General features: G+C 36.8%; 1 protein-coding gene across 5 annotated transcripts in view; it reads right to left on the reverse strand.

Annotated features, from left to right (window-relative positions):
- Positions 1-10,183: 10,183 nt before the first annotated feature.
- NUCB2 (nucleobindin 2) overlaps positions 10,184-26,270 on the reverse strand; it is a 48,556-nt gene continuing 32,469 nt past the window's right edge. For 4 of the 5 annotated variants that reach the window (XM_004752070.3, XM_004752068.3, XM_045066171.1 and 1 more), the window contains 9 exons: positions 20,197-20,300; positions 18,985-19,170; positions 18,705-18,795; positions 18,050-18,108; positions 17,864-17,956; positions 16,518-16,607; positions 11,163-11,333; positions 10,806-10,887; positions 10,184-10,298 (listed from right to left, as the gene is read on the reverse strand). In XM_004752070.3, the coding sequence (XP_004752127.1) occupies positions 10,291-10,298; positions 10,806-10,887; positions 11,163-11,333; positions 16,518-16,607; positions 17,864-17,956; positions 18,050-18,108; positions 18,705-18,795; positions 18,985-19,170; positions 20,197-20,300 (884 nt within the window). In that variant the 3' untranslated portion in view covers positions 10,184-10,290. Of the gene's footprint in view, positions 10,299-10,797; positions 10,888-11,162; positions 11,334-16,517; positions 16,608-17,863; positions 17,957-18,049; positions 18,109-18,704; positions 18,796-18,984; positions 19,171-20,196; positions 20,301-26,270 lie in introns of those variants that run through there. The other variant, XM_045066172.1, reaches the window with a different exon arrangement.

Below are 26,270 nucleotides of genomic sequence, written 5' to 3' on the forward strand. Positions count from 1 at the left end.
TCCAGGAGTCTCATTGATTTTTTCCTTGCCTCATTAAAAACAATGTATGTAATCTACAGAAAATCACAGACAGACCTGGACTCAAGACCCAAGTTCCAGCTATGCCACCCATGACTGTGGGACAGTTACCTCAGTTTCCACTTCTCTAAAACTGAGATGGCAAAGTCTTCCCTGCAGGGCTGTTGTAAGAATTACAGGATCAGGCAGGGTGCGAATGAAGACTTCGTGGTACTGTCAGTAACTAAGCAAATGTTTACACTCTCATATACCTGCAGAACAGCATGAGACAGGAAAGAGCATAGAACTGGGAGGTGGGCAGGTCACCCTCACAGATACCAACTTGCTGAGGGATCTTCAGAAGGTCACAGTTTCTGAGCCACACTTTTAACAAGGGATCTACAAGGTTAGGTCCAGCTGGAGAATTCTATAATCCAACTGCTACCTCTTGGAGGGAGTCAACCTGAGAAGAAGTCCTCTCCTGGTATTACTGACATCATTAAATAACTTCCCCCAAAGGAAGTTAGTTGGTGAATCTCCATATTTACCCAGTAAACCACTCTGCAAGCCACTAGGATTTCCACTTCTATGCCACAACTGGAAGCAGGGGTTGGGTACTCCGAAATGCTGGAAAAGGAATTCCTTCTTTGGTACATGATCTCTAAGGCCCTCAGATTGTACGACTCTATAACTGTGTTTTGCAAACAACCCATTCTTTCAACATTGCCAAGTTTGTCTTTTTTCCCCAGAAAATTACACAAAATATTACATTTTTTTCCTGATTTTACTTTTAGCATAATTAAAAACAAAGCTATACAAATGAGGACAAGAATAATATTTTCTGACAAATATTGCACCGGGAGAATTTTTACAATGTAACATCAAAAAACAAATATAAATACAACAAACTTGTATAAAGTCTCTGTGTCTTCCTGATTATCAAATTAAAATCCAGTTATTTAGGTTTTTTTTTTTAGTGACCCAATTTTCTGAAGAGACCAAAAAGAATTAAGTCTAAATACACTTCAGATTAATAAAATTTCTGTCCAAACTTTAAAATTAACAGAACACTTTTGGCCACATATTTAGAAAAGGTTACATTTTTAATTCAATGTTTAAATTGAAAAAAAATTCCACAATCCCCCAAATTTAGTAATAACAAAATAAATGGTCTTTAAAATAGGATGTATATACCATCATTATTCAACGTTTTTTAAAACATAATAAATATTGATAAAATACGGATTTTGCAGCACTGGTTTCCTTCATGAAAACGAAAGGCAAAATTCTTTTCACTTTTTAATTCCAGGACACAGTTTTCTCAGAAGAGACAGAATAACTAATGGTTCCTTCCACACCTATTTTAGACATAAGCTTTCATATAAATGTACACATATTGCTCCTGAAATACGATCTTTCAATTAGAGGCATAAAAATTGGTACACAGACATTTTGAAAATTGCAAGGGCTTATTATAACCTTCATGTGTGCTAACACATCCTGGACTAACAGCTTCAAAGAAAGAAACACCTTCATTGAAAAGGGGCTCCTTCCTCCACCTCTGCTAAAGTACTGGGCCCTCCAGAGCTCTTCCATTCTCAGGCCCTGAAACTAGATGGAAAGGTGTAAAAAGAGCTATCTGGAAGTCAAGAGAGCCATCCCAAAAGAATGAAACAGTCACTCTGGGCATTAACTGGCTGAAAATTACCATTAAAATAAAATTCTTAGCCTCTACTGTATATCACATAAATCTTTTATAAATTAATCCTGTTTCAATAAAGTTACCTCTACATCTACATTAGTGGTAATACAACAGACTCCCTTGGAGAAAAGTTGAATAGTTTGGGATTGTGAGGGAAGGGCAGAATTCATTAGAAAGGCCTGATAATACACCCCAAAACCTGACGGCAGTGGTGCTAATAACTTTCTATATCACTCAGAGCTTTCTCCACTGACTCAGGAGATGATTAGAAACACAGCTGCAGGAAAGTCAGTCCAAGAATAGAAAATGGGAGCGTTCACAGAGAGAAAAGAACTTAATCAAAGCTCAGATCAGGGCAGCTGGGTGGCTCAGTCTGTTGAGTCTCCAACTCTGGCTTTCCGGATCTGGTCTAGTGGGTTGTGGTCTCAAGACTGCAGGATGGAGCCACCTCAGCTCCGTGCTCAGCAGGGAGAATGCCTGGGGATTCTCTCTCTACGCCCCCTCCCGCTAAAATAAATTAATAAATCTTAAAAACAAAAAACAAACAAACAAAATATCCTCAGGTCATCTGGGCAAAAAATTATGCTACTTCTCTTCTAATCAGAGATTGCAAAATTCATGTCATGGTCTTTCTATTACAAAAAAAGAATACTTTTCTCCCCTTTTATTAACAACTGCAAGACAGAAAATGTCTGCTGGAATGCACAAAATACTTTAAAAACTATTATTACCTAAGGAGGGCACAAAAAAGCAAAAGAATTGGACAAGGGACATTCGTCAGAGTCTGAATGTTATGTATCTGCTCCATAGCTGGTTCACTCTGTGGAAGAGGAGTCAGGAACTCTACTCATTAGTTAGAAATTTTGTTTAGGGTTAGAATTACTCTCTCCAGTACTCGGGAACCCCTCCAGGAATGACAGCAGCTTGTCCAAATAGCTCTAGAAAATCCCTCTGGAAATGACTGCCTGCTTGCCTAAATAGCTCTGCCTTTCTGCAACTATGGTTTTTCTTTTCCACAGTATCAGTCATGAATCTCAATGAAACATGCTGTAAATATCAAAGAGAGTGAAAATACACCAAAGGAAACAAGAAATGTATGTAGGATTAGAACTGAGAGTTAATCAGAAAAGAAATATTAAGATACAAACATCCATTGCTCAATACTAAAGAAGAAGAAGATGAGGGGCTCCTGGGTGGCTCAGTTATTAAGCATCTGCCTTTGGCTCAGGTCATGACCCAAGTCCTGGGATCCTTGCTCAACAGGAAGCCTGCTTCTCCCTCTCCCACTCCCCCTGCTTGTGTTCCTTCTCTGACTGTCAAAAAAATAAATAAAATTAAAAAAAAAAAAAACAGATGATGATGACAGGAGTTTTAAATTGTTGTGTTTGACAAAAATCCTTCGATACTACCACAAAAATGTTTAAACAGTAAGAGGCATGGCAAATGTTTTAGAAAAGGAAAAATATCTATAAGACATCACTACACTAATAAGAAAATATTTACCTTTAAATGTCTATCTTAGTATTGCTATACCAAGAGCAGAAAGGGTAAAATTCAAAAGTAAAACAAACTCAAATCACTTTAACCACTGAAGGGTAATAGTGAACAGTAAAATAGGTAAAATAAAATCGTATAAGACAAATACAGAATACGGCACAGACTGTACATGGGTTTCATACTCTACACAGAAGGACCCTAAAATGAGGGTAGGGATTTAGTTAAATGACACATATTTTCAGATCACTAAAAATCTACATTTAAGGTGGACTAAAATTGAACAAAAATAACATTTTAATACAATGATTCATGGGAGAAAGCAAAAAGAACTAGATAGAATCTCATTTCTTCTCTCTCACTTTTAAAACACTGAGACAAGTCATAGCTTTAAAATCATGTGGATATAAATCATTACCCTTTTTAAATTTCATGGAGCAGCAAAATACAAGAATTGTAAAATAAAATATTTTAACATTTTAATGACAAGATCTATATTCATAGTCCCGGAAATCTTGGAAAATATACTTATTACTAAGAATAAAGCAAAAAGAGATAAGGAAATTTACACAGCAAAAGTCAAATCGATTGCTTGCAATAAATTATAAACACAACCAAATTTGTTTACAGGCATGCACAGCTCTGAAGTTAAATAGAAGGATAAGCTTTTAGGGAAAAATACACTTGTCAAGAGCTGGCTAACAACCAAGCTGGTATGTGGCATTCATCAGAATAGGACTAATGCCAATTAAAATGTAAACTAAAAGTTCTGCATGGAAAACTGTAGACATCTATAAACATGAAATGTAGGGGTTTTTTTTCCTACATAATTCTATAGGTAATGTTGGGGGAAAATCTAAATACCTAAAATTAAATGAAAAGATTTGTTGGTTTTGCTTCGCTTTTGTCTTAATAAGGAGGCTGGCAATACTAGCCAGTAACCATAAATTCAAATTTTTCAATTTGGTGTCTTTACCACTTGCTGCTGCTGCTTGTTCTGACTCACTTCTTGGATTGTTTAAGAAAAGGGTATTAATCCATAGCAAACTACTCCTTCAAAAAATAAACTAAATGCAAGTAAGGAAAAATTGGAATCTTGATAATGACATTGTGAGGGGGAAAAAAAAAAAGGAAAGACAAGACCAGATTTCTCTCAAATCTTGTAAGCAAGTTGTCATTACAGTCTTTCATTCTTTCACCTGCAAGGAGCAAAAAAATACACTTTGCACTTTACTCAATTCCCCTTAGTCGCCCAATTAAAAAAAAAAAAAAAAAGAACTGAAGTATTAAGTTGAGGCACTAGTGGTTAAGGGTGAAAGCAGACTTCTTCAGCAGGTTCTTCAAGAGATAATAAAAATCTCACATGAAAACGATGAAGCTCATCATCTAACTCTGGCTCTATTTCAACTTTCTTCTTCGTTGTACTGCACAGCTATAAAACAAAGATTACATTTTAGGCACTAGCCAGAATTAGGCTTGTCAAAATTTCTGCCTCAAGAAAATAGATTTGTCACTCCCCCTTTTATTAGCTAGGCTATCTTAAAAACCACATTCTCAGGAAACTGTACAATTTCTTTTATATATTTATTTCTGTGAAAAACAGATGTGGATTTAGGTTTTGGTAATAAAATCTGTTCAATGAGCATAGAAAATTATGTTGCTATAAACATACTTTGGTTAAAAAAAAATGTAGAGCCCCATATCCAATTGTTTTTTTTACCACTATTCCTAAACTGTAGTTTCTTTAAGCAAGAGTCAAATATTCTAGAGGACTTTAAAATCTAATTTTAATTATATATACCTAAGTATACCTAATTATATATATATAACATATTATATATATAATAATATATACCTAATTATATATATCAAGTATAAAATGTATATGCTTCATGAAAACTCATATGTGAAACGAAACCCAAAATTACTAATACATACCAGTAGGTCAGCTAAATCAAAGAATACTGAATACCTAAAAAGTATTAGTTAGAATGGTATAGGGGCACCTGGGTGGCTCAGTTAGTTAAGCATAGGACTCTTGATTTTGGCTCAGGTAATGATCTCAGGGTCCTGAAATGGAGCCACATGATGGGCTCCACAGTCAGTGGTAAGTCTGCCTGAGATGCTCTCCCTCTCCTTCTACCCCTCCCACACTCGTGTGCGCTCTCTTTCTCTCTAAAATTAATAAGTAAATATTTTAAAAATAAAAAGAAGAGTGGTATAAATGAAACACAGGACCAATACTTTCTAACAGAGCTGTAAAGAATACTATTCGCAACTCTGTTAAGAAATAATATTCAGGGGCGCCTGGGTGGCTCAGTGGGTTAAAGCCTCTGCCTTTGGCTCAGGTCGTGATCTCAGGGTCCTGGGATCGAGCCCCGCATCGGGCTCTCTGCTCAGCAGGGAGCCTGCTTCCCCCTTCTCTCTCTGCCTGCCTCTCTGCCTGCTTGTGATCTCTGTCTGTCAAATAAATAAATAAAATCTTTAAAAAAAAAAAAAGAAATAATATTCACTCATAAATGCCCAATACTCATAAGAATTGGAATTCCTTAGGTCCATAGATAAACTTGGACTAACAATTTTTTTTCCATTTTAAATATTTTTATTTATTCATTTGAGAGAGAGAGCTCAAGCAGGCAGGAGGGGAAGAATGAGCAGGGGAAGCAGACACCCAGCTCAACAGGGAACTTGACATGCAGGGCTCAATCCCAGGACCTGGAGACCCATGACCTGAGCCCAAAGCAGACACTTAACCATTTGAGCCCCTCAGGTGCTCCTCGTTTTTTAAATAATATAAATTATAAAAATTTGCTGAAAACTGTGAGGTATGTCTATGGTAATATCTACCCATTATTACTCATTCCAAAGGGTCATTTTAAGAAATGTCTCTAGGGGTGCCTGGGTGGCTCAGTGGGTTAAGCCGCTGCCTTCGGCTCGGGTCATGATCTCAGAGTCCTGGGATGGAGTCCCGCATCGGCTCTCTACTCAGCGGGGAGCCTGCTTCCTCCTCTCTCTCTGCCTGCTTGTGATCTCTGTCAAATAAATAAATAAAATCTTAAAAAAAAAAAAAAGAAGAAATGTCTCTAAATTATTCTCCAATTCTATTTTTAATTGAATATATTTGACATATAACATCATGTAAATGTAAGATGTACATGTTACTTTGATATATTTATATATTCTCATATGATTACCCTGTATCCATATTTATCAATTATGTAATCATAGTACAATACTGTTGTCTCCAATGCCTTTGTTTTTTTAAGATTTTATTTATTTATGACAAAGAGAGATAGCAAGAGAGGGAACACAAGTGCAGGGGAGCTGGAGAGGGAGAAGCAGGCTCCCCACTGAGCAGGGAGCCCGATGTGGGGCCCGATGTGGGGCTCGATCCCAGGACCCTGGGATCATGACCTGAGCCAAAGGCAAACACTTAACAACTGATCCACCCAGGCACGCCTCCAATGCCTTTCTGATTGAACCCCAGTCCACCATCTAAAAAAGTTTACCTTGGGTGAATCCCCATCTTATCAGTTTCTTGTCACAGATAAGAGTCACCAACAAAAGGATAAGCCAGATCATTTTTAAATGTTCCCTACAATTTAAACAATAGAGATAGAAATCCTCCATCTCTAAAGAAACAAGGCATTACTCTGTTGAGTGATTCTTTTGAATGTTTTTTTAAAGCTATATATAAGTAGAACTTTCCCAGATTGCTACATTTAATTTTGGGATCTGTGATTTTTTTTAAAAGATTTTATTTATTTATTTGACAGAGAGAGATCACAAGTAGGCAGAGAGGCAGGCAGAGAGAGAGGAGGAAGCAGGCTCCCTGCGGAGCAGAGCCTCGATGCGGGACTCGATCCCAGGACCCTGAGATCATGACCTGAGCTGAAGGCAGCGGCTTAACCCACTGAACCACCCAGGCACCCGGGATCTGTGATTTAAGAAAAAAAAAAAAAAATCTGAGATATCCTTGGAGTATGCAGTCATTATTTTTAAATTTTGTAAAAATGAGGACTAAGAGTTTTTAAAATTATTAATGTGAAGAGACACAGTGTAAAATTATGAGATGTTGGGCATCTGAGTGGTTCAGTCAGCTGAGCATCTGCCATCAGCTCAGGTCATCATCCCAGGGTCCTGGACTTGGTCCTGCATCAGGCTCCCTGCTCAGTGGGGAGCCTGCTTCTCCCTTGGCCCCTTCCCTTCCCCCTGCTAGTTCTCTCAAAAATAAAGAAATAAAATCTTTAAAATTATGAGATGTTACAACAGATTAGCTCACTCAACAGCTTTAAACATGCCTTCTTGTAGTACAGAGGTAGTAAAGCTAAATACTAGGATTTCCCAGCCACCCTTGCAGCTAGAGTTCCAGATATGATTAGCCCAGTCGACCAGATGTACTCACTTGAGACTTTTGCTCAGAACCAAGTTACATGGGGAGAAAGGCAGCTCATGAGGTGTCTGTCCACTTTTGCCACCACAAATCTGAGCAGAGGTGATTCAGTTCTGGAGCTGGCAACTGTTCTCAGCTGCCTTAATCCAGCAAGAGGAGGCATCTTGAGATGGCAGGCAGCTTTTCGAATTGTCCCAGAAGCAGCAGTTTCTCTGGCAGCCCACTCTTGTGATGTAGTTCTGAGAAGCTCAGCCTAGGTTCTGCTTCATCCGCTTTCCCAAAGATTCTGTGAGCTCTCTGCACCCCTTAATCAAGCTCCTTATGTCTAACAGCTAAAGAAGATTGCATTATCTACAACCAGGAATCCTGACCTAGACAGAATTTGGTAGCTAGAAGGTACAGCTAGTAAAAGGATCTTAAATATGGAGTTAGCTTAGGTGAAGAGGCAGGGCTTTGGGCAGTGAGACCTTAATGCCACTAAGGTTAAGGTATAAAAGGAAGTAGTGGTAGAACATCTGAATACTAGCATGTGGGCTGCTTCTAACCCTCAGCAAAGTCTTACAGGAGAGATGTGACTCAGGCTAAGGCTAACAAGACATTTGGAAAGGAATATAGCTTTGCCGAGGGAATAGCTCTCTACAAAACAAATTGACAAGTCCCAAATCTGGAGCCCTGAAAAACTGGAAAAGTCAGCTAACTACCATACTGATAAGTGAAACAGTTATCAGTCAGGGTTCTAAGGAAGGTATGAAAGCATCCTCAACCTTTTTCTGCCTTTTCTTTTTCTGCCTCAACCTTTTCTCAAGAACTTTCTGTCAAGTAATGGCAGCCATCCTAAGGAAAGAAATCAGACTCAGACTGTTGCCAGCCCATCCAAGCCCAATGGTTCCAAGTGGGTACCGTTCATTTAAGACCCAAGGGGAGAGAGAGAGCACAAAAGCCAGCAAGTAAAAGATGATGTTGTTATTAAAAACTGTGTCTTGGCAAGATCTTTGTGGTTACTCATTGGAATAATTGAGAAAGACAGACCAGAAATATACTTAGTTTCTAGGAAATTTTTTTGCCAAAAACCAAAATCAAACAAATACAAACCCCAAACCTGGCCTGCAACAGCCTGTAACTATTTAAAACATGCCCAAGCCCCTAAACCCAGCAAAACAGGAAGTGGCGCCCAGCCCCCAAGATCAGCACCCTTTCCCCTGACCACTCAGATGTATCCCTGAAAATTAATGGACAAGAAAAACTTCCTGGAAGGCAGCGCCAAGGGCCCCTGAGGACATTCGACAAGGGAGTTCCTCCCACAAAAGTGAATCAGGGGTTGCCTGATGCAAAAATCAAGGAATACATTCACAGACTGAGCAGAGACACCTTGTTATTTTTGCCAAGCAGTACCTTTTAAGTGTTATGGATTGGGGGTTGCTATTTTCCCCTCTTTTGAAAGATCGATTTTATTGCCGTTATCCTGTACCTATCCCACCATTATGCATTTGGTACTCATGAGGCAGACACCTTGTTTAGCCTGTAGATGGGCAGAACAATAGATCTATAGACTAACCTGATAGTGGGGACTATACAAGGATATTATGGTCTTTGAGCCATATGCAATAATGGATTGGATGTGGCAGATTTCCTTTTGGGGCAGGAGAAGTGAGTGTTTTCTATGTTTCCGAAGAGTGTACACAGAAATATAGGTAGCCAATAAAGCTGTATGGATTAGAACTGAAAGTTGTGTACGAAACATAACCTCCTTCTTCTTTAGTTAAAGATCCTAACTTTTAGCTGGTTCCAATGCCACAAGGATTTCTCTGATTCCCTAGCAGCGATATGACCAATGAGATGTAAGTTAAAATCTGTGGTTCTCCAGGAACACTCAGTCCAGGAAGCCTGTGCAACTGGGGAGAAGCTCCTTTTCCTCCTCTTGCCCACTGCCTCCAAAAGCAATCTTGGACAGTGAGAATGAGGTAACTTGAGGACAAAAACCATGTACTGAGGATAGCAGAGGAGAGAGTATGGAAGAGGGAAGAATTCCTATTTAGTTTAAAACACTGTTATCTTTGGTTTTTCTGGGTTTGTTTGTTTGTTTGTTTGTTTTTGTAGCAGAACCTGATCTTAATAGAATAGAAAGCAAATATATGAACCCAAAAATGACCTGAAGTGGTAGCAAAAGCTCTTCAGTAGAAGAATTTCTAGCAGGTAAGGTTGCTGGAAATAGGAAGAAGTTACCAAGAAACACTGGGGGAAAGTGTGGTCTTCTCAGAAGAATTATTAACAACAAAGAGACTTTTATCAAGAGAGGGGATGATAAGCACCTGTAAAAGACTATCTTTATGACTAAGTGATGACAATATAAATTTACTTTAAAAGCAGTACAGAAATTTCTCACTTAAACAGTTACTGATAGTTTCATTAAATAATGGGATAATTATGGCCACTGAATTAAATCATTAAAGGAGAACAAATTAAAAAGGAGAGAGGTATGAAAGTGAGAGCAGATACTGAGTTTGTATTCTTCCTGGTTATGGTGGACTTTAAGCCTTAAATATCTGTGTCCTGAAAAGATGTGTTCTCATTTAAAAAGTATCTTCCTTTATTCCATATATGCTTTAAAGTATTTATTGAGCAGAAAAAAAAAGGAAGGGCAGTAAAAAGATGACACAGATGTTGATTTAACAGTTTTCTCCCAAGTTCTGGTGGACTTCGGACTTTAAATGTCTGTTTGGAAAAAAAAAAAAGTTATCATTTTAAAGGTATCTCCCTTTCTTCTGAATCTTCACACACACACACACATACATATACACACACATATATATTATGTATGTGTGTATATATATAAAATATCTGTATGTATTATATATATAAAGCATTTTAAAATACACTTAGCTAATCATAGATTACAATTAACATGTTCACTAACAATATTGATAACTGATTAGAAAGAATTGTGAATAAGGTTGAAATAAATCATTTCACCATAAATACAGCTATCAAATTAAATAGCTTTTGAAATGAGCTGATGCATAGACATTTTGGAAGGCTCATTTCTGTATGTTTTTCTGTACTACATTTTTCTGTAGTACAAGTTGTGCTCTTTCCCCAAATATATAGTAAATACCATAGATATTAATGATTTGAAATTACATTTGTAATAAACACAGATTTCAACTTATTCAATATTCTTATTTCCTTAAACAAAAGAAAAAAAATAATAAAGTTACATACGTGGCTGGAACTTCAATTCTCCACCAGGCCCTGATGGAGAAATTTCTTGTTGTAATTTTTTTTGTTCCATCTGCTGTACAACCTAGTGCATGGAAAAAGAATGTCTTAAAAGTAAGTATTCTTTTATTTTCTCATGACCTTTGACAAACCACAACAAACTAATTGAAAAGTGTTTTCCAAAATGAGATATTCAAACTCTAAAATTTAGATTAATATGCAACAAAGCAGTTTTTAAAATACTAAAATTTAAAATAATATAGCTAATAGGACATTGAAATATTATATTACAAAAAACACATGCGTTTAGCACAGCACCTAAAATTCCTTTTAATGCCACAGTCATTGTATAAATACCACCTGATGATATTCCAGCTTCTGAGCCTCAAGTTGGTCATGCTGACGCTGTAGCTCTTCCTTTTGTTTCTGAAGTTCATCTGCCTTTTTCTTAAGTTCATTTTCTTGTAAGGAGATAAGATTTTCATATTCTTTCAGTTCTTCCTCTGTGAAGAGCTGTTGCTGATCCAATGTCTAAAAGGAAAAAAAAAATGGGAAACAAAATGAGGAAAGAATAATCTTGGATGTCCAATAGGGTTTAATTCAGCTTGAAAATTCTATGATTAGCAAAGTATAAGAAAGAGTATCTATCATAATATAGCTTTCAGTAAGGGGAAATAAGAAAACATATTTATGTATTTATTTGAGCAAAAGGAAAAATCCAAGGCTAATGAAATTGATTACCTATAGAACAATGAAGAGAACTGGGTAGAAAGGATAGAGAGAATGCAGGAAAAGAAATCATATTTCTCTGAATACAACTTTTTCATACAGGTTTGATTTTTAGAAATTTGTCAGTGTTTCATACACTCAAGAAAAGAGAAGAAAGAAAATTCACAAGGACAGGAAAACCCAAACTGACTATAAACAAAAGAAAATAAATCATACTTTTATTTTAAGTGAATAAACAGAAGGGAGAAAAAAGAACTAACCAACAAACTTTGGGTCACAGTATTCAGACTACATGCTCAGGTTAAAAACAACAACAAAAGTCTAAACAAATAATAAATTCCTTTTTGCAGAGTTTAGCAATCTGAAACACTGTATACATTCTAGGATTGAGGAAATAAGTGGAATAATATTGTGGAAAATAGGAGCCAGGTTTCATATGAAATATGGAAAAGAGGAAGAGATAGGATGTTGTACTGGCATTGGACTGAAATTTAAGAAGGTATCAGTGTGCACTCACTAAGTTTATGTTTTGTTTTGTTTTTTAAGGATTTTATTTATTTACTTGAGAGAGAGAGTGAGTGAGCATGGGTGGGGGAGGGACAAAGGGAGGAGAAGCAGACTCCATGCTGAGTAGTGTGCCCCACACTGGGCTCTGTCCCAGGACCCTGTCCTCAGGTCATCCTGAGCCAAAGGCAGACACCTAACCTACTGAGCCACCCAGAAGCCCCAATGAGTTCATCAAGTTTTATATATATTGGTACCTAAATACACCAAGATGAATATGAATGTATCTGTGTATGTGTATAATTTGCGCATATACAGACACACATAATACAAATTTAAATATATATGTATATATATATATAAATACACACACACACATTTAGATGTTTTTTAAATTACCCAACTCTGTTATCTGACAAAGTCTAGAAGCAAAGACTCCCTGGTAACAAGAAACACATCCAGTGCCCAAATCCTAGTCTGTGATAACAATCTCCACTAAAAGGGACCAGTGTTGCTCAACATCCCAGAGGTGGGATGGAGAAAGAACGAGATGAGCCTTGAACATCTTATGATGCTAAAAAGTAAGAAAGTCCTCAAAGAATGATAGGAGACATGCCAAAAGGATATAAAAGCCAGTCTGAAGGAACTCCCAGCCAAATCTGGGGCAATTTGGGCATCGAAATAAATCAGGATAGTAAGGATTCATTTTTTTTTTTTTAAAGATTTTATTTATTTATTTGACAGAGAGAAATCACAAGTAGATGGAGAGGTAGGCAGAGAGAGAGAGAGAGGGAAGCAGGCTCCCTGCTGAGCAGAGAGCCCGATGCGGGACTCGATCCCAGGACCCTGAGATCATGACCTGAGCCGAAAGCAGCGGCCCAACCCACTGAGCCACCCAGGCGCCCAAGGATTCATTTTTTTTCTTTTTTTAATTTTTTTATTTTTTAAGGATTCATTTTTGAATCAAGTAAGGGGATGGGAGTGGGTTGGGAGAAGGGATAGCTCTTCCTTATTGTAGAAAGCCAACTGATAAATATGGAAGGAATGATGGTTAGAAAATCACCATTTGTCAATAGTCATTGTAATAATGGATTCTGGCAAGATTTATCAGTGAATGCTAAAATTAGTAGATAATGAATCTCAAAGTATGCCCTCGAAGACTTTTTTTTTAAAACAGTGGTAATGGTGGTAATGCAATTCTTTTGAAAAATACTTCTATAAAATATATCAACTGCCCTAAAAAGATTCCCTTGGTCTTATTGGTGCTACATTGAGAATCCATCCTACAAAATAACCTTAAACACATAAAAAGCTTTATATAAAAATGTGTTTATAGCAGCACAATCTTTTTTAAAATAAACAGTAAAAGAATGGGTGTCTGTTCCTGAGAAAACAGTCAAGCACTTCCATAACTATTAAAGTAATGCTTAAAATTCGTATTTCCAAATACTTTAGATATGATGTCGAGTAATTTTTTTTTTTTTTTAATTCTGACTTCTGATTCTGGCAGTATGGTGGGTTAGACAAGGTACTATTTAAATTACAAAAGAAAAAATAGGAAACATGATAGGCACCATCTTAACCAAATAATCAAAATTAATATTGTCAGTTATGAAAATAATCAGCAGCATATGCTTCATGATATGATGCACTCTGCATCACTTTGGTGGTATTTCTACCAAAAGCAGGAGTCCTAAAGAAACAGCAGACTGACTCAAACTGAGGGATATCCTACAAAATTATTGGTCTATACTCTTTAGAAATATGGATGCCATGAGATACAAAGACTCAGGAACTGTTTCAGATTAAAGGAGATTAGGAAGACATTACAACTAAATTCAGTATGATCCTGGATTTTCTTTTGTTTTAAAGGACAGTATTAGGAAAATTAACAAAAAATCTCGATCAAGTCTAGAGACTGGAGAAGAGTTTTCTGCGTGTAGCTATCACAGATAATTTTACCATGATTATGCAAGATAAATCCTTGTTTGCAAAAAATACACACTCAAGTTTTTAAGGTTAAAGCAGCACTGTGTGCAACTAACTCTCAAAAACATGATATATATTATATATAAATACATATAGGGTGCCTGGGTGGCTCAGTGGGTTAAGCCGCTGCCTTCGGCTCAGGTCATGATCTCAGGGTCCTGGGATCGAGGCCCGCATCGGGCTCTCTGCTCAGCAGGGAGCCTGCTTCCTCTTCTCTCTCTGCCTGCTTGTGATCTCTGTCAAATAAATAAATAAAATCTTTAAAAAAAAATACATATATACATAGATTAAAAATAGAGAAAGAGATAAAGAGAATAACTGTAGTAAAATGGGAAATCTAGGGGAAGGGTATTCAAGAATTCCTTAGTCTATTCTTTTTTTTTTTTTTTTTAAGATTTTATTTATTTATTTGACAGAGAGAGATCACAAGTAGGCAGAGAGGCAGGCAGAGAGAGAGAGAGAGAGAGAGGAGGAGGCAGACTCCCTGCTGAGCAGAGAGCCCGATGTGGTGCTCCACCCCAGGACCCTGAGATCATGACCTGAGCCTAAGGGAGAGGCTTACCCCACTGAGCCAACGAGACGCCCCTCCTTGTCTATTCTTATAACTCTTTTGTAAATCTAAAATTATATTAAAATGAAAAGAAAGTATGTAATTACCTATTGATCTAGTTCACCAGAAGAAATAAATGGAATGAATGTTCAAATATCTTAGCATTCTCCTACTTCACCAAAGTCCAGAAATATTACAAATGTCAGAAAAAAAACAGGACCAAAAAAAATATGATTTCTTTAATCTCAAACTACGCTGATCAACAGTCATCCTGGGACTATCCTTGATTGAGCACCAAAAACTTTCATACCCCAGGGAACTCCTCAGCACAGGCTGTACCAGAACAGTTGGTCACCCTATCTCAAACTATTTTCTGGACAAATGGATCCACAGATTAAAAATCTAATTGAGGGGCACCTGGGTGGCTCAGTAGGTTAAAGCCTCTGCCTTTGGCGCAAGTCATGATCTCAGGGTCCTGAGATCAAGCCCCACATCAGGCTCCCTGCTTGGCGGGAAGCCCTGCTTCCTCCCCCACCCTCTGCCTGCCTCTCTGCCTAGTTGTGATCACTGTCTGTCAAATCAATAAATAAAATCTTTAAAAAAAAAAAAAAGAGAAAGAAATAGTAATCTTTATATTTTGTATAGAAAATGACAACTTTTTTTTCAAACTCTTCCAGTTGCTACCTCTCAACTATTCTCTTTAAAATGTGTATGCACAAAAAAAAAATGTGTATTCACAGTAAACTATGGAATATACTGGTATGCCTTTCTGGGGCATTTCAACAAAATATTTTTAGAAACTAAAAATGGTCATAAACCTTGAGAATAGTTTTATTCTTAGGAATTAATCCCAGGGAAATTATAGATACCCAAAGATGTAAGAGTTGTCATAGTGTTAATTACTACAGTAAAAAAATTGGGAATTGACCCAAGTGGCTAAATCTGTTCCAATGGTTATATAAATTATGCTATAATCACAAAACTGCATGCTAAGGAAACATTTCTAAACTCTGTCTTTTAAAGAATGACATCATGAAATACTGCTAACATTAAAAAACACAGAATTTCTCAAACATACAAAGACATTCATACAGTATGATGCCATAAGACTATAAAGACAGGAGGGGGTGCCTGGGTGGCTCAGTAGGTTAAGCCTGACTTCCACTCAGGTCATGGTCTTAGGGTCCTGGGATTGAGTCTGCTTGTCCCTCAGCCTCTACCTCTGCCCCTCCTACTGCTCGTGCTCTCTCTCAAATAAATACATAAAAATATTTAAAAATATACATAGAGATATAGGAGTTTATGTGTACATGTAAATTAAAAATGGGACAGGGGTGCCTGGGTGATTAAGTTGGTTGAGGACCCGGCTCTTGATTTTGGCTCAGGTTATGATCTCAGGGTGGTAAAATCAAGCCCTACATCAAACTCCATGCTGGGTATGGAGCCTGCTCAAGATTCTCTCCCTCTCCTTCAGCTCCTCCCCCTCATTTGCTCTCTCTCTCTCTCTCTCTCAAAGAGTAATTAATTAATTAAAGTAAAATAAAATAAAAATGGGGCAGTATACTCTATATTGTGTGCTATACATGCATACACTAAAGATACAAACAATTCCAAATTGGCATAACACAATGCATAAATTAAGTATCTTCCTCTGAAAGGTAGAATTACAGGTAACTTCTAATTTATTCTTTCAATGTATCTATATTTCTAATTTTTAAGAATGAACACTATTTTACCTTTAGAAAAAAGTAAAATTTTAAAAAGACTGCTAATTAGATGTAACATGATTACAAATAAGAGGTCAATTGCCACAAGTTTTACAAAAAGTTACATTCATTATTTTATACTGATATTTTATCTAAAAGCCAAGATAGTAAGGCTCTACATTCAAACATAATGGAAAATAAAAATTAAAAATAGAATGAACTGTTGTATAATTTCACCTCCCAGCTATCTGGCTCCAAGAATTCCTTTTTTTCTGTAGCTTTCAAAAACTCGTCCAGAGTCACTAATCGGTCTTTGTTAGCATCAACCTGGTTAAAAAAAAAAAAAAAGTATATATAAAATAAAGTAACTCTCATATCACTAGAAATTGTCTTCTAATAGTTGCTACTACACAAACATACAGCAATTAAGGCTAACGCAGCATCCACAGAAACGGAGGGATGGGGTAGGGGGTGAAAGTCAGAACACTGAATATTATATTAGAATCCAAATATAGATATTGCTATCTTCTGTATTATTCAGATTTGAAAATACAGTGAGATATCTATACACCTAATACTCAAAAGATCACCATGCTTGAGGCTGCTGATCTGACTGGCTAAACTATTATGGTCTTCTTCCCTCACCACACCATGTAAAATCCCAAGAAAAATAACCTTTCCTGAAAGAGGACTGTTTGAGCCAAGAGTAAAGGAGTTTACATTAACATTCTCTCAGTATTTTTTCTTTAAGAAAACTAACTAAATCAAAATTAATGTTGACAACCGCTCCCAATCCTCTTCAATGGCTCTTATAGCCATTCAGTTGCAAAAGTGAACTCCGTAACAGCAAGAGAAATTCATTTGACACATGGGATGCCAGCAGTCAACAGAAATCCCAATTCATCACCAATAGCTCAAACATCAGGTGAAAATAACAGAAACAAAACTGTGGGCTTTAGTTACCGCCCTCCAATGTCTATGACCAAAGTTCTCAGCTTAATAATGTGAACAAGAAATAAATAAGTTGTTATAAACCATTATGGTATTGGATTTTTTGGATTTTCTTAATAAAAACACAGACTTTTAAAATATCAAATATTCGGGGTGCCTGGGTGGCTCAGTTGTTAAGCATCTGCCTTCGGCTCAGGTCATGATCCCAGGTTCCTGGGATAGAGCCCAGGCATAGGGCTCCCTGCTCAGTGGGAAGCCTGCTTCTCCCTCTCCCACTCCCTCTGCTTCTGTTCCCTCTCTGATTGTGTGTCTCTGTCAAATATAATAAATAAAATCTTTAAAAAATAATAAAATATCAAATATTAGACTACCTTATCTTTTACTTCTAAAGGACATGCAACAGCATCTTAATCTCCTAAATAAAAACCTTTTAAATTTTAAAATATTTTAAAGTAGTTTCAAAATAACTTTATTTATACTAAGGAAGTCTACCAAATATTCTGGGTCAAAAAATGCAAAATTCAATTAAATAACTACTCTGTGTATTTATTTTCCACTTTATGTTAAGATTTATTACAAGAACTTGAATATCCATTGAAATAACATATAATCCTAAAAATTTTTAAACATACCTCATTCATTACATGTTCCCTCATTCTAAGCCGTTCCTCCTCCATTTCTACCATATCATCCTCCTCATTTTTGGGGTCATATACTTTCTCCAACTAAAAAGAAAAGTTTAAAACCAACATAAAAGGCAGGAAAATTATGGAAAACAAAAGAGCAAAAACACTGAACACTCAAATGAACTCATTTACCTCTTTAGTAAATAGAGCTTCTAATTCTTGTTCATCCAGGAAGCCATCATTATTGACATCTGAAGTTTAAAAAGTCACAAATGCAAAAATTGATTTTAACGCCTTCAAAAATCAATAATTAAAATACAACTCTTCACAACTGACTTGCAGAAGTGGTACTAACATGAACCAGCCATACGCTACAGAGAATGTTGCCTCCTTTTTTATGAAGCCTCAGATCAGTCCAATGGATAACAATTTACTACTAATTTATAATTCATAGTTTTTTTAGACAAATATATCTTAACCATTTTTTTCAAAAATATAAAGTGAAACAGTATGCTATAGGAAAAAAAGTAAATTTTAATATTACAGCATAAAGCGTGTTAGATATAACCTAGCTAGTCACAGAATTACCTTCACATTTACGGAGAACCTTACAGTAAGTCATAGTGAGTCAACAGTTAAATCAGGTAAAAGACACAGCTACTGACTCAAAGTATTTTATGCTGCAGGTCATCAAAAAAGACTATTCTATTATCCTAGAGAAAAATTCTAAACATTTACTGTCAATAGGACTCGATATTAGACCTTGGCAAAAATCAGTTAAGAATAAAGCAACTATAATCTCTCAAACAGCAGACATAAATATTAATATTTGTATTAAATGTGTTACCATGTAATTTGAAAAATGTCTTGGGGTCAAAGTCATTAGGATCCAATCCATCAGTCTCTTCCCATACCTCTTTTAGTTGATCTTTGCTTCCCTGTGAATCAATTTTTTAAAAATGCTCAAAACAAAATACGATCTATGTATACAGGCTGAAAATAAAATACAAATTTGAGAAATGGTGCAGAATTAAGAATCTAAAGTACTAATAACTTATAAAATTCTACTGTCTGATACAAAGAAGTATCTACATCTAATTAGAGTTTCTTAAAGTCATAATTCTTACTGGATGATTAATTTTGGGATGATTTTCATGCTTTTTCCTCATTTCTTCAAATTTAGATTCTTCTTCTTTTCTCTTTTCTTCATTCAGTGTTTTTAAATATTCTCTCCTTTCATGTTCCTTCATCATTTCATATTTTTTAAATTCTTCATGTCGAGTCTTATCATAGTGTTCTAGATCACTTGTGGCCTATAATGTAATATTTAAACTAAATTACAAGGAGTATTTGAAAATATAAATAAGGGCTTTCCTGCATACAGCATATTCTAACAGAAGGTAGTATAGAAGGTCCAGAAAACATTGGACTCCTCTTTTAAATTCTGCCATTTTATTTTAATCATTATTATTATCAGAATGTAGGCATTAAAAGAAACTCATAGTTCAAAGCAAAACTCAACTTTAGAAAGCTCCTCGTAAGTAAATAATATATAAATTGATTTTTAAATGAAGGAAGGTTTGGGACACCTGGGTGGCTCATCGGTTAAGCCCCTGCCTTTGGCTCAGGTCATGATCCCAGGGTCCTGGGATCAAGTCCCGCATGGGGCTCCTTGCTAAGCAGGGATCCTGCTTCTCTCCACCTCTGCATGCCACTCTGCCTGCTTGTGCACTCTCTTTCTCTGACAAATAAATAAATAAGATTTAAAAAAAAAAAAAGGAAGGAAAGGACTTCCTTCTTTCTAGAAACCTTTCTAGAAAACTAGAAAGGTTTCTAACTACTTAACTAAACTCATAGCAAGGCTACAGCATCTGTTTCGGTAAATCTACATAGTACAACATGAGAGGTCCACAAACTCTTACTGAAAAACCCAGAACCCAGGTATATTTCAGAATTTTCTAGATTTCAGAAAGAGAATATGGCATTTATGCTGTATTATGTTTTCCTTGCAAAGTCTGTTATCAAACAGATTAGTACTTCCTCAGCAAAGTCTGGGAATATTCACATTATGTAGACTAAATGAAAACTACAAATATCCTTACTATAATTGAAGCCAGATTTCAGCTTTTATAGTGTTTTGGGTTTTAGAATTGTGGGCAAGGGGTTACAGATTGTTATGTCTGTATTATTATCTGTAGTAATAAAGGTTAAACTATCTCCCTTTAAAAATACTCTTGAGAGTATCTAAAAGTCATATTGCCACTTCATTGAATTGACTTATCAAATGACAAAAACCTCAAAGGCACAACAATGACAACATTTTCTGGAATTATTCCCACCGCTTTGATGAGCATATCTAAATCTGTAGATTCAAACTTGTCAGGGTTCAGGTGGTTTAGGTGATCAAATTGTTTTAGAAGAGCATGGTGGTCTATGCCTGTATCTGAAAGAAAATGAGAAAACTGTAAATGATAAAGTACTAAAAGCTAGAAACATTAATGTAAGTGGTACATAAGAATAAGCATTTATATTTATTCCTACAGGATTTTGTAAGAATATACAAAATTTTAGATTAAGCATTCATATTTTCTTTTAGAATATTGTACATATTAAGCATTCATATTTTCTTTTAGAATATTGTACATATTATTCTAGGCAAAACTAATGTCCTTGAATCTAGAAAGAAATACGACATAATATGTACACTTCAATATTATTCTATTATTCTATATATTTCTAGAAAGGTTAGTTGACTATCAGTATAATAGTAAAACCTTTTTTATTATTGTAAAACTACCACATTTCCTACTTTTAATTAGATAAACTCTACTATACTGCCCTCATCAAAGATCTAAGTAGAGGGGTGCCTGAGTGGCTCATTCAGCTAAGCTACTGACTCTTGGTTTAGGCTCAGGTCACGATTTCCTGGGTGATGGGATTGAGCCCCACATTGACCAGCATGTTGGGGCTCTGTACTCAGTGAAGAGTCTGCTTGAGATTCTCTCCTTCTGCTCCTCCCCCAACTCATGCTCTCACTCTCTTTCTCACAAATAAATAAATCTTTAAAAAAAAAAAAAGGTAGAATTTTTTCCCCAGTATTTTATTTTTAAGCAATCTCTATACCCAATGTGGGGTTCAAACTCACAACCCCCAGATCAAGAGTCCCATGCTCTTCCAACTGAGCCAGCCAGCTGCTCCCCAAATAGCATTTTTTTAAATTGCTCTAAAATTTATATGATGGAATTTTTTGTATGCTGCTCCAATGAATCCTTTATGGAACAATCCTTTATAAAACAGGTAAATTCATTTGGTTTAGGACTTATTTTTTTTTAAAGATTTTATATATTTATTTGTCAGGGAGAGAAAGAGAGAGAGAGCACAAGCAGGGGGAGCAGCAGGCAGAGGGAGAAGCAGGCTCTTTGCTGAGCAGGGAGCCCAATGCAGGACTCAATCCCAGGACCCTGGGAACATGACCTGAGCAGAAGGCAGACATTAACTGACTGAGCCACCCAGGCGTCCCAAGATTAAGACTTTTTTTAAAGATTTTATTTATTTAGGGTGCCTGGGTGGCTCAGTGGGTTAAGCCGCTGCCTTCGGCTCAGGCCATGGTCCCAGGGTCCTGGGATCGAGCCCTACATCAGGCTTTCTGCTCAGCAGGGAGCCTGCTTCCTCCTCTCTCTGCCTACTTGTGATCTCTCTCTGTCAAATAAATAAATAAACTCTTTTGACAGAGAGAGATCACAAGTAGGCAGAGAGGCAGGCAGAGAGAGAGAGAGAGAGGAGGAAGCAGGCTCCCTGCCGAGCAAGGATCCTGATTCTGGACTCCATCCTAGGACCCTGAGATCATGACCTGAGCTGAAGGTGGAGGCTTAACCCACTGAGCCACCCGGGCACCCTAGGACTTATTTTTAAAGAAATACTAATTGTTTTACTTGTGAATAATTTTTTTAAAACAACCTACAGTGCTACAGTTTGGGGCACATGGCTTGTTCAATTGGTTAAGCACTGACTTTTTTTTTTTATTCATTTTTGGAGAGAGAGAGCATGAACAGGAAGAGGGATAGAGAGACCCAGCAGACTCCTCACTGAGCAGGGAGCCCAACAACGTGGGGTTCAGTATGGAGCCAAAGGCAGCAGCACTTAACTTACTGAGCCACCCAGGTGCCCCCCAGGTCTTGATCCCAGAGTTGTAAGTTAAACCCCACTTTTGACGCCACGGCTGGGCATGGAGCCTATTTAAAAACAAAACAAAACCCAAAAAAATAGCCAAATGAACAAACAAAAAACAAGCTACAGTTTACTGTAGTTGAATGGGTGAAGTGTATCTAGACTATTTCAGCTGAATTATAGAATTGAGCAAAATAGGCACACGTGTTGATTTGTTAAAAGTCAGAGTTCTCACTTAGGAAAAAGGAATGTACAAATAGGGAATCATGGAAGGCAAGAAAGAAATCTCTGACTCGGCATCAGGCAACTACAAATCAAAACCACAATGAGATACCACCTCACACCAGTCAGAATGACCAAAAACAAGTCAGGAAATGACAGATATTGGCAAAGTGGGGAAAAGAGGAACCCTCCTACACTGCTGGGAATGCAAGCTGGTGCAGCCACTTATTTCCACATACTGGTAAACAGTATGGACGGTCCTCAAAAAGTTGAAAATAGAGCTACCGTATGACCCAGCAATTGCATTACTGGGTATTTACCCTAAAGTTACAAATGGAGTGACCCGAAGGGGCACATGCACACCAATGTTTATAGCAGCAATGTCCAAGATAGCCAAACTACGGAAAGAGCCCAAATGGCTATCAACAGATGAACAGACAAAGAAGATGTGGGTGGAAAACTACTCAGCCATCAAAAAAATGAAATCTTGCCACTTACAGTGACGTGGATGGAACTAGAAGATATTATGCTAAGCAAACTAAGTCAATGAGAGAAACAAACTTACCATATGATCTCACTCATATGTGGAATTTAAGAAACAAAACAGAGGATCATAGGGGACAAGAGGAAAAAATAAAACAAGATGAAAACAGGGGTGCCTGGGTTAATCATCTGCCTCCAGCTCAGGTCATGATCCTGAGGTCCCCTGCTCAGCAGGAAATCTGCTTTTCCCTCTGTCATGCTGTGCTTCTTTCTCTCCCTCTCTTTCTCTCAAATGAATTTTAAAAAATCTTTAAAAAATAGAAAAAATATATATTACAGAAGCAATGAGCACACCTAACGCCAGTCTTTGGTCTGTAATATCATTTCCCACTAAAATGAACCAGGAATCCTCAGAGAAACGACTCATTCCAGGCCTGAGGCAGGGTAGGTACAAGATGAACCCAGAACATTTTGTTATACTAGAAAGTAAGAAACTGCTTAATGTAGTTAAATTAAGATTTCACTGAATTCTTTCAATGGCACTGTACAAATTTTACTTATGAAGAAAAGATTTGTCCTAAGACCCAGGCCTAAAGGATATGACCAAACAGTGAAGCACATGAAAAGATATTTAGCCTCACCCCAAACAGGAGAAATACATGTTAAAACTACGCTATTATACTAACAGAATGGTCAAACTCTTAAAATTTGAAGATACATACTATTAACAGGATGTAAGAAATTACAAGAGTATATACTGATACAAGGTCTGTGCAGGTGGCAATATCTATCAAAATTACAAATACATATATATATAGTTTCTCTGCAGGGAACTTACCCTACAGATAATTTTACACAGATATGGAGTGATAGATGTACAAGAGTGTTTGCTAGAAATAACCCAAAAGGCCATCACCAGTAGCCCTAGTTAAATAAATTATGGTATATCAATATAATGGAAATCTATGCAGCTGCAAAAGAAACTTTTTTTTTAAATGAAGATGGTCTCTATGTACTAATACAGAATGACCTCCAAATAGGATGTTAAAAGAAAAATACAAAGCGCCAAATGTGTTTTACATGCTGCCTTTTGCACAAGAAGAGAGGAAAAATAAGGATTTTTATTTGTATTTGCTTATATAAGAATGAAGAAATCGAAGGATAATGTTTGGGGCAGTGGAAACTTACAGGGTACAAAAATATCAGAGCACTTTTACTCTATGTCTTCTATAGTTTCTAGTTTTCACCCATGTCAATGCATTACTTATTTTAAAACTACACCCCCCCCCAAAAAAGGACCCTTTAAGTCTTTCTTCCAATTATTAGAAATTTCAATTCATAAATTCTGAATCAGTGAGAAAACACTCATAAGCTTTCTAAGCATCAGTTTTCTTTAGACCATGAAATTCAGCACCTATTTGGAATAAAGAAAATATTGCCAAGATTGAAGGGATGGAAGTTGTCTAACAGGAAAGTAATCTCAAGGTACCTTAGGCCCAGCTTTAAGGATGGAATGTCCTTCTATGTCTGACTACCTGAGTAGGAGTGTATGAGCTCAGTTTACCTCTCATTGATATCCTTAATCTCAGGATAAGGAGTGTTTGTTTGTTTGTTTGTTTAGACAGAGAGAGAGAGCACAAGCAGGCAGAGTAGCAGGCAGAGTGAGAGAGAGAAGCAGGCTCCCTGTTGAGTAAGGAGCCTGACATGGGGCTCCATCCAAGGACCCTGGGATCATGACCTGAGCCCAAGGCAGTTGCTTAACCAACTGAGCCACCCAGGCGCCCCCAGTATGTGTTTTCTATGTCTATTCACCAGCAGGAAGTTTAATGCTCTATACAAGCATTTGTCCAATATGATCCACTGACCAGAGTCACATGTTTAAAATGCATCTTACAGGGATGCCTGGGTTGCTCAGCGGGTTAAGCCTCTGCCTTCAGCTCAGGCCATGGTCTCAGGGTCCTGGGATCGAGCCCTACATCAGGCTTTCTGCTCAGCAGGAAGCCTGCTTCCCCCTCTTCCTCTGCCTGCCTGCCTACTTATGATCACTCTCTCTCTGTGTGTCCAATAAATAAATAAAATCTTTAAAAATAAATAAGTAAAAATAAAATAAAATGCATCTTACTCACTCTCAGAATCAGAAATTCTAGAGATAAGATCCAGTAAACTGCATTTTTAACTAGCTCCCCAGGTGATTCCTTTGTGATATAAAGTTTACCAGGAGTAAAGGTTCAGGTGTTTATTAAGGTCAATGAACCATTCAGATAACCAGCCTATGGGGACATGTCACAAAGACAGAGATGCCAGCTGGAAGGATCTCCCACTTGCCAAATCTAACCTCTTGATTTTCATTCATAACTAGAAAGGCCATTCCAACTTAACAAAGAACTTGCTCAACTTGTCATCTAGTGTTTTTTGGTATTATTTTCTACACTGATATCTTTGAATCATTTGTACTTATTCTGATTTGAATGAGAGAGAGATCTAACTGTACCTTTTCCAAATGGCTATCCAATTGTATCAACATTATTCTCTTTAAAAATCTATCTTGATCCCACTAATAATGACATATATCACCTTTAATTCAAACTAAATTCTAAATGTATTTACTTTTACTTCTGGTATTTCTATTCAGTTCCATTGGTCTTTCTACCTATATGCCAAAACCATACAGTTCTCATGAGTGAGGCTTAGTGATAGGTTTTAATATCTAACATAACTATTTAGTCCTTCATTGTTCTTTTTTTTTTTTTAAGATTTTATTTATTTATTTGCCATAGAGAGAAATCACAAGTAGGCAGAGAGAGAGGGAGAAGCAGGCTCCCTGCGGAGCAGAGAGCCCAACGCGGGGCTCGATCCGAGGACCCTGAGATCATGACCCGAGCCGAAGGCAGCAGCTCAACCCACTGAGCCACCCAGGCGCCCCATAGTCCTTCATTGTTCTTTTTCCAAGGTATGTAGCTTATCTTCCTTGTTTCCTTTTTCATATGAACTTTAAAATTAACTTGTCTAGTATTGGGAGGAAAGTAGATATTTTTTATTTGGATCATGCTAAATTTATAAATTAACCTAAGGAAAATTGACATGTTTATAATGTTGAGTCTTTGTATCAAAAAAAATGGTATGTCTTTTCATGTTTTTCAAGTCTACTACTTTTGCATCTTTCAGGAGTATTTTAAAGCTTTTGGTCTGTAAGTCCAATTTTTTAATAGGTTTACTCTGAGTATTTTATCTTTGTTGGTATCTGTAAATAGAGTCTTTTCTTCCATTATATCTTGTAACTGGCTGTTGCATATGAAAAGTACTGATTTCTATATATTAAATTTACCTTGCTGAATTTTCCTGTTGTTTATTTTTTTAGTCAATTATTTTGAGATTTCCAAGTATAAAATCATATTACCTGCAAACAGAAATGGTTTTATCAGCTCCTTTTCAATGACTTTACCTCCATGTTTTTTTTTAATTTATATAATTGTTTTGGCTAGTACCTCCAATGCAATGCTAATTAGTAGTGGTGACTGTGGACATCATTGTCTTATTCCTG

The sequence above is a fragment of the Mustela putorius genome, unplaced genomic scaffold (genome assembly GCF_011764305.1).
Source record: "Mustela putorius furo isolate JIRA1106 unplaced genomic scaffold, ASM1176430v1.1 tig00003859_pilon_pilon_pilon, whole genome shotgun sequence".
Classification (NCBI taxonomy): Eukaryota; Metazoa; Chordata; class Mammalia; order Carnivora; family Mustelidae; genus Mustela; species Mustela putorius.